Below are 8,913 nucleotides of genomic sequence, written 5' to 3'. Positions count from 1 at the left end.
TGAAATAAATACAGGTAATATTGATGTTGTATGTTTATAACATAAACGGTGCTAACAATGAAATTCACTACATTCATACATAAATGTTTAATGTATTTATTACACATTATAAAACAAATAGTAATATGTGCTTCTAGCCGTACCAATAATGTTCCTGCTTTATAAAAGTACAATGTTCCTCAGAAAGTAAATCACTGGTCACAGAAAGTTTTCACAAATTCTGAAAAATAAAAAAACAAAATAAAAAGAAAGTTCTTACACACTTAAGCTTAGTCAGTTCACTTTGATATTCAACATCACACGACAAATATTACAATGTAACATGTATATGAAACACGAATATGCACATTATTTTTAACTAGACCGACGCACCGAGTCGCATTTTAACATGCTATTTCACACCACAAAATAACAGTCTATCAGAAGACATGCCACCCTGCCTAGGAAAATGTATGAGCATTAGTCTGTTAACGATTAAATCAGTTCGTAATCCTTAACGTTGCGTATTAAACCGAGAGTTCCAAATGGTGAAGTTGAAATCATCCCTTCGTAAATTTTACGGACGCCATCACGAGTTGGTTGACCGTTATTGAATAACCGTTTCACAAACGATATCGGATATGTTCCTTTCGTCGTAACTACAATCCCCTTCCCTTTCATGAATGTGACCTACCGAATTAGACTATTTACCGGATTGGTTATCACATAAGCAACACGACGGGTACCACATGTGGAGCAGGATCTGCTTACCCTTCCGGGGCACCTGAGATCACCCCTAGTTTTTTGTTGGGGTTCGTGTTGTTTATTCTTTAGTTTTCTATGTTGTGTCATGTGTGCTGTTGTTTTTTTGTCTTTTTCATTTTTAGCCATGGCGTTTTCAGTTTGTTTTAGATTTATGAGTTTGACTGTCCCTTTTGGTATCTTTCGTCCCTCTTTTAAGGACAGAAGCAGAAAATATCGAATTATAAGTCTATGGTTTGAACTACCCGAGGATCGACCTCCCGACCTTTAAAATGTTAAGTGAGCACACCACCGAGTCCATATAGATACATGTACATAGTCGACGGTCTTCTTAAATATATAAAGTAAGAAAGAGCAGGCTGTGTGATGATGCAGGCGTTTGATAAAACAAGAATCGGACAAAAAATGACAACCTTCAACCATCACATGTTCATGTACTTGTTTCAATTCAAAATTGTTTTTATCGTATATAATCTTTTTTATTACAGAATTAAGTGTTGCTCACCACTTTTTTTTACATGTCTCGATTTCTTGTTTATTTGTATCGTTTGGTTGCTGTCTTATTGATGTATATCCCTGATCTCTTGTTTATTTGTGTCGTTTGGTTGCTGTCTTATTGATGTATATCCCCGATCTCTTGTTATTGATATAACAAGTCAATATATCACAGTCTTATTTGTCATAGTTTTGTGAGAGTGTTTTTTAACAACTAAAATGTACATAAGTGAAATTGATTTTTGTTTGTTCTTACATACAATGTATTAGCTAAGTGGTAACTATTTAAATAGTTATAAATCTCCTCGTATGTAATTGGTGTGTAATATAATAAAGCCCAGTCAAACATAAACCGATAATAGTCTAGTTGTCAAAGAAGAAGATTTGATCTCCAACCGGGTCAATTGAAAGACTTACAATATATGATTTTCACCGCCCAACACGCAGCACTATGAGGTTAAATCATAAACATATCGGTTTAATACATTAACAGATACAATGTATATATGCATATAATGTTGTCTATGAATGTAATATTTGTCGCTGGACATTTATATCGATCAAATAACCAAGTAAAATTGTTTGAAGCAAGGTTCTACTGATGTAACTGATATAACTTCCGAATACGATTATCATCAACGTAAACTCACGTTCCACGCGCTATGATAATTATAATGACATATTATGTATTATCTGTGATTTTTATTTTTTTTTTCAAATAAAAAAAGGCAAATGATTACTGTAAACCTGTAATTTAGAACAAACACTTTTTAAGTTGGCTTTTCAGATTTGCAAAACAAAAAATCTAAAAGTACATACACGGGACATCTAATCAAACAACAAACAAAATTAACTTTTTTTTATTCGAGCGTCACTGATGAGTTTTTATTCGAGCGTCACTGATGAGTCTTTTCTAGACGAAACGCGCGTCTGCTGTATATACAACAGTGGCGGATCCAGAGGGGGGGTTCCGGGGGTCCGCACCCCCCTTTATTTTGGCCGATCAATGCATTTGAATCGGGACATATGTTTGCACCCCCCCCCTGCACCCCCCCCCCCTTTGCCCTGGGCTAGCACCCCCCCTTTCGAAAATTCCTGCATCCGCCACTGTACAATGTACTAAAAGTCCTGGTATCTATGATGAGTTTATTTATAAAACTTCGATAGCTACAGAGATATTTAATATTTCAGCGGTTTGACACTAGTGAAATGAGACCCTATATAGATTTGACCCTCACTGTGCATTTATTTTGCTACTAACAATAGTATCATTAGTTGGAATTTTCAGTTAAATTTTAATGATTTTTTGCTAATGCATATATCAAAACAAAGCCTTCCTGAATTATATCACACAATCTCATCCATAATGTAGATGAAACTTGTGCATTTTCATGAAAATTTAATATCTTTAGGTAATTTTTAAATCCGCTTTATATTTCCCTTTAATCTCATATTACTGTTGAAGGCTAGATACATTTTGTACGTTAAGCCTGTTTCAGAGATCTCGAAAGTGGACGTCCAAAGCTTTACAAAGCACCAACACAATTTTGATATCATGAAATCAAAAAGAATAGAGGACAACAGATCTCTTCAATGACCACTAGGGATCACGTTTTCGATGTCACTTTAAAGCATATATATATAGAATATATTTAAACAAAGCGATAAAATAAAACAAATTTTTAGGAGTGTTGTCCTCGCTTACACTTTTTCTACCTCTTTAAGATTACACGCTACTTGACAGTAACGATGTATTTTTGTTTCAAAGAAAATCAATTTGTAAAATGGCCGTCCGACAGTGAGGCGTTTGTTAAACTTCGTATTATCTGGCATCAGAGGTTGAGTCTATTTTGGTGCCTCTCTTAACTCGAATTATGTTACCTGGGTGCAGATGACACACATTAAATAAAACAGAGGTTGCCGAAAATGAAACCCGAGTTTATATTTTTGGAAATATGCTAAACTGCACACATTTCCGCTAGCCAATGGTTACGACCCACTCCCCTCCACTGGAGTGGATCGTAACTCTTTGCTAGCGAAGATGAAATGCACACAGAAAGTAGTAATACCTTTATATTCAACGCGTCCATTTCCGTCTTCATCCGCTTCAAGAAAGAGGTCGTCTAAGTATGCCAAATCTTCATCAGTCCATTTGGCTCCTTTCTGTTTCAAGACAGCTTTAAGTTCTTCTTTGTCTATAAATCCACTATTGTCTTTATCAAACTTTTTAAAAGCTTGTGTGAATAATTGTTCTTCGTATGTTTGTTTCTTGATTTGAACTGATAAGGCTTTTAGATACTCCTCCCAAGAAACCAGTCCGTCTCCTATTTGAAAATAGTTTAAATGTGATACATATATATATACAAAGTTAAAAACGATATCTGAAAGTACAGAATAACAACATGTGATGCATTCTAATAGGGTTCATTTGTTTTTGATAGAAAAAATGTCATATTTATTTATTTAAGAATTGAATGCTTCTTTTTGTAACTTCATTGGGGTGTAAAACCGATGACCGAAGTACATTTTGTATGAAGCGCTTCCGCGCTTCATTTTAAAAATATGCGCACGGTCAACGCTTTTACAACCCTATGAAGTTACAAAAAGAAGCATTCAATACTTATAATTACATTTTTTAGCTATGAGCATGAAAACACGAATTTTATAATTGTGGTTTTATTTAATTCACCTGTGCACTTTATTGTTGGAGCACGTGTTATCATGAATGAAAAGTTGTATTGAGCAATGCAACTGCTTACGGAATAACACGTGATCATGTGCAGTCAGTCTATCAGAATAAAATATTATAATGAAACATACATCTAATGTAATTATTTAAGAATTGAATGCTCTTTTTTGTAAATTTATTGGGGTGTAAAAGCGTTGACCGAAGTACATTTTGTATGAAGCGCGGAAGCGCTTCATACTAAAAATGTGCGCACGGTCAACGCTTTTACAACCCTATAAAGTTACAAAAAAAAGCATTCAATACTTATAATTACATTTTTACTTATAGGATAATGAAAACACGCCTTTTATCAAGTTTTTATTTAAATTTACCTGTGCACTTTATTTTGGGACCTCGTGTCATCATGAATGAAAAGTTGCATTGTGTAATGCAATTGATTAAGGAATATCATGAGATTGCTAGTTAGCCAATCAGAATAACGTATTATAATGAAACATTCATCTAATGTAATTATTAAGTAATGCAATTGATCAAGGAATAACACATGATGTGCAGTTAGCCAATCAGAATAAAGTATCATGATGAAGCATACATCTAATGTAATTATTTATTCCTCTCGCAGATGATTTCATTTTGTGAAAACCAGTTCTACAGAATAATTTTGGTGTGAACAGAAATTCGCTTGTCATGATTTAACGCTTCGGTAATAGAAAACAGTAGTCAGACGAGAACCAGTTGAATTTGGATATGGAACTTTTATCAAAGACTATAATATATTATATGCATATGTAAAAAATAAATTATACAATTTTTAACCCAAACAAGCAATGATACAATTCTTCTGTAAGTTTTAATCGTAAAAGAAAACGTAGCACGAAGTCATGGAATATCATATTCAATCAGATATATAAAAGTTACATTATGTTTTACTTTAAGCTCAATGAAACGAATTGTTGGTGAAGATTCTCATAGAAACGTAATTTTGAACAAAAACACATTAATGGTAGAAAATTAATCAAATAAAAAATATGATTACTAAATCTTTTTTGATACGGTTAGCAGTAACATTTTAACATTGAAATCACGTAAGATCTGTACACAAAAGTATTCAAATGCGTTGCATACGAATGCTCAAAGGTTCTTTTTGTGAAACTCTTACAAACGCATTATCAATTCGAAGAGTTGTCGCCCTTTAATCACGTCTTCTCCGTTAAAGGTTACAATGTAGTGTGGGATGTTTATGATAATGATGTCTAGTCTGAAAAAACTTACCATCAAGATCCAACTCGCTCATTATATCTTCCGCCTCGACTTCGGTTGGATTGACTTTTAACAAGTGTATGCCTTTAATGATTTCCGTTTTTGATAGTCGTCCATCGTGATTTCTGTCGAGGAGATTGAAAGTTTTACGAATTTCTGAAAGAATATAACACAGTTAGATTCAACAAAGAATTAGGGAGCTATCAATTTGATTTATTGGTCAGGGACTAACATTTTTCTAAGGCAAGTGATTGTGGTGAGACAATTGGTAAAAATACGGCAGGATGACAGCACAGAGATTACAACTATAAAAATGCCGGACAAAATATTTTCAACAATTTGCCGGAGATGACATGAGCTGCTTCTGTTAATAAGAAGATGCCTAGGTGAAGATTTTGGCAGAGATCAACTTAGTGGCTTCAGTGAGTAAGAAGTGGCCCAGGTGAACAATTTGACGGATATACTTTTTTAACCTTAGAGGCTTCTATAAGGCAGCAACCATTTGATGTTCTGGGGGGGGGGGGGGGGGGGGGGGGGCTATGGTTTTTTTTTCTGTACAAACTTTTTTTTTCGCCTGCGGCGAAAAACAAACAATTTTTTTCGCAAAAAGTCGAAAACAATTTTTTTCTTTCAATTTTAGCATTACATATAGTGGCAGCTGATGGTGTAACAAACAATTAATTTTTTTCAGAATTCAAAACAAATTATTAAACTGGAAACAAACTTTTTTTCCAAAAAAAAAACCATTGCCCCCCCCCCCCCCCCCCCCCCCCCCCCAGAAAATCAAATGGTTGCTGCCTAAGTAAGAAGTGGCAGAGTGGAACAATTAGGCACAGACGACCAAGCTGAGCCTTCTGTGAGCATAGTAGTTCTTGTAAATATCTTTTTCCTCCATTAGAATTATGGAGAACCTGATCATAGCTATATTAAGTACTGTAAGACATACCTTCCATTTCCTCTTTACTCATATCATCCGCCATCTTTCTTTTTTTATATCCGATTTATTTCTCTTCTTTAAACTAATAAAAAAAATAAGTTTCATAGTCTTTTTATTTACACTTAAATTATTATATAATATTTGTACATGTATTTCAATGACTTTGTCGTAATGTAAAGTTTTCCACATTGTCTCTGGAACACATTCTGTACATTGTATTAAGTTTTTTTTTAATTTAAAGTTGTGCCTGAGGTTTTTCCCTTTGTGTCCATTTTTGCCGGTTATGACAGTACAATGTAATTGGTATACATGAATCAAGTCTAATACTTTAATCAAGTGCCAATATATTTATTAACTTTAATTGATATTTTTTATCTTTCTTGCCAATGGCGATGATTTTATGTATATTCGGGAGAAAAATATATTACAGGTTTTGTAAACAGAACGGAAAAACGGTTAGATGACAAAAACGACTCGGATATGTTGGTCACAAGTAGAAATTACATATGTTACAAAAGTATTCTTTATCATAGGGGAATACTTTCCGAATGTTACTACAGGAACATGCATGATAATTTCCGAACAGACGTTGATGTACCAACAAGCTTGGCACCCTGACTCAACGCCTACTTTGCGTCAAAATACTATTTCGGCCAGTAGTAAGACAGGATCACAGGCTAATGCACAAGGTCGAACGTGCATTATTCCTTCAAAAAGGAAGTTGATGCAGGAACATGCATTGTACTTTCCGAAATGATCTTACGTGATAATTGATATACTCCACGAAACGATATATATGTGTATTTGCCCATTCCGCATAACTAAACAGAACTCTGAATCCCCATAGCATGGGTCGTCTTAGGGAGCTACCCTTATTTTTTTTATTGGAGGGAGAACTAGGATAAAATCTGGAAAAGGCAGGACAGGAGTTTTGTGTAAAATAAAAGGCAGGATCGATGATTTTTTATTTTTATTTAAAAAATAAAAGTCAGAATAAACTAATAATAATAAGGCAGGACTGAATAGAATAAAAAAAAAATAAAAAGGCAAGACACGGCAGGGATAACAACTTTTAAAAATCACCATAGCCCCTCTTCCCCCTCCTAAAAAGGTAGCGCACTTATTGTTTGACAGGAATTTGAGGTACATGTAGCAATGATTAAAAACTTATATTCCAAAACAAATAAAAACTTTGTCTTACACATACATGTAAGTATAACTCTTACAAAATTTTCTCAACTACTAATATCTTTGCATTTGCTGGGGTTTGTATTTGCTGGATACATCTAGCACCCGTGTAATTTTTCAAGAAAGTTCGATTTAATAGAACATAAGAACAGGAGCCCCCACCCCCACCTCCACTTAATTTCAGTGCGTAGCATCGCCTATTTTAGATGATCTAGTACATGTCTATTGAATTAGCTGGTTGGCCTTTTTGTCTCCCAAATGGCAAAATGACACAGAAATTAACAACTATAGGTCACCGTACGGCCTTCAACAAAGAGCAGAACCCATACTGCATAGTTAGTTATAAAAGACAAATGTAAAATATTTCAAAGGCCTAGTTTATGTACAAAACAAAAGAACGAAACACAATATGTAACACAGCAACTAAAGACAACCACTGAACTGATTACAAGCGTCTGACTTTTGGATAGCCACATACATGTACATACAGAACGTGGCGGTGTTAAACACGCTAGCAGTTTCGTCTTGTTAATTTTCTAACGAGAAATTATAATGGTCATAATAATTATACATATTAGAAAAAATAGTGCCTTACCTTTCAAAACATTTAAGTAATGGGAACTACCATGACAAATAATTCAATTTGTTTATAAATCACACTTGGACTTTAATGTACATTGGAATTTATAAAAAAAAATCTGGATACTTACATTACAAATATTTCAGTCTATTGAGATTAGGCAAATAATCTTATTCAATAGAGTGTGAAGTTTAGTGTAAGAACTTTGAATCAATAATTCACTTTAAATTGTCCATAATCCCGATGATAAACTATGACTTGTGACAAATAAATATCAATCTGAGATTCTCTACCGTAATATGAAATTAATGTAAATATATAACAGCGCTCCTTCAAGTCCTTAGTGGCATATTATACATGCACGTCCTTGGTGCATCAAGGAGTCCTAGCAGTGTTGAGACGTAAAGGTTACAAACGGAGGCTTATAATTGCCGATGATAGTGCATTACTTGCGGCCATTATGGTCAAAAAGACTTAAAATTGATAAGAAAATAAATCTGTACATACCTAAAAAGTACTTTCCAATGATCTTCGGAATTTTGTATCCACGTAATTTGTTTAAGTTATTTTCATCTACACTTACAAACACGTGTTAATAGCAGCCTCTGTCGTTTAATTCAAAAATATTACAGATGTATAGGTAGACAAAAAAGGGGGCAAAAATCATTATTATCCTGCCAGGTATGAATTAATATCCTCTGATGTCAATTGGTTCTAATAAAGTAGCTAGATGATAACTATATCAATGACTTTACGGGAAAGGGGCTCTTATAAAAAAGAATAAACAGAATTTCAAATATATGAATGGGGTGCAATTTCGAGGATGTAATATAACTATAGTATAGGAAGATATTTATATGTCAATGGAACAAAAATATTCATCTCCCCCTTAGTTGTGATTGAATTATGTTTATGTAATATTTGTATTAGTTACACAAGTACTTGTGTTTTAGTCTGCATAAACCTACTCCTTAATCTTATCTTTGACACGACTGAGAGGCACTTAAATACGGAGCCCCGCTA

At 34.0% G+C, this 8,913-nt stretch overlaps 1 protein-coding gene across 2 annotated transcripts; it reads right to left on the bottom strand.

Moving 5' to 3' along the window:
- Nucleotides 1-80: 80 nt before the first annotated feature.
- Nucleotides 81-8,257, bottom strand: LOC139499029 (uncharacterized). 2 transcript variants are annotated; one of them, XM_071287694.1, is made up of 5 exons: nt 8,021-8,257; nt 6,132-6,204; nt 5,198-5,341; nt 3,306-3,560; nt 81-220 (listed from the first exon to the last, which is right to left on the bottom strand). In XM_071287694.1, the coding sequence occupies exons 2-5, from the start codon at nt 6,163-6,165 to the stop codon at nt 192-194; spliced, it is 462 nt and encodes a 153-aa protein (XP_071143795.1). In that variant the 5' UTR covers nt 6,166-6,204; nt 8,021-8,257; the 3' UTR covers nt 81-191. The 2 variants fall into 2 exon arrangements, with proteins under 2 accessions (XP_071143795.1, XP_071143796.1); XM_071287695.1 differs by lacking the exon at nt 8,021-8,257 and adding an exon at nt 7,906-7,992.
- Nucleotides 8,258-8,913: the final 656 nt, after the last annotated feature.

The sequence above is a fragment of the Mytilus edulis genome, chromosome 12, assembly GCF_963676685.1.
Source record: "Mytilus edulis chromosome 12, xbMytEdul2.2, whole genome shotgun sequence".
NCBI classification, from domain to species: domain Eukaryota; kingdom Metazoa; phylum Mollusca; class Bivalvia; order Mytilida; family Mytilidae; genus Mytilus; species Mytilus edulis.
This window is presented reverse-complemented; position numbering and strand designations above follow the sequence as displayed.

Bases quoted from the DNA above. Each gene is read 5' to 3' on its own strand.
- LOC139499029 (XM_071287694.1), bottom strand. From the start codon at position 6,165: ATGGCGGATGATATGAGTAAAGAGGAAATGGAAG. The intron at 5,342-6,131 runs GTATGTCTTACA...ATATTCTTTCAG, and splicing joins GAGTAAAGAGGAAATGGAAG to AAATTCGTAAAACTTTCAAT. The intron at 3,561-5,197 runs GTAAGTTTTTTC...ATTTTCAAATAG, and splicing joins GAGCGAGTTGGATCTTGATG to GAGACGGACTGGTTTCTTGG.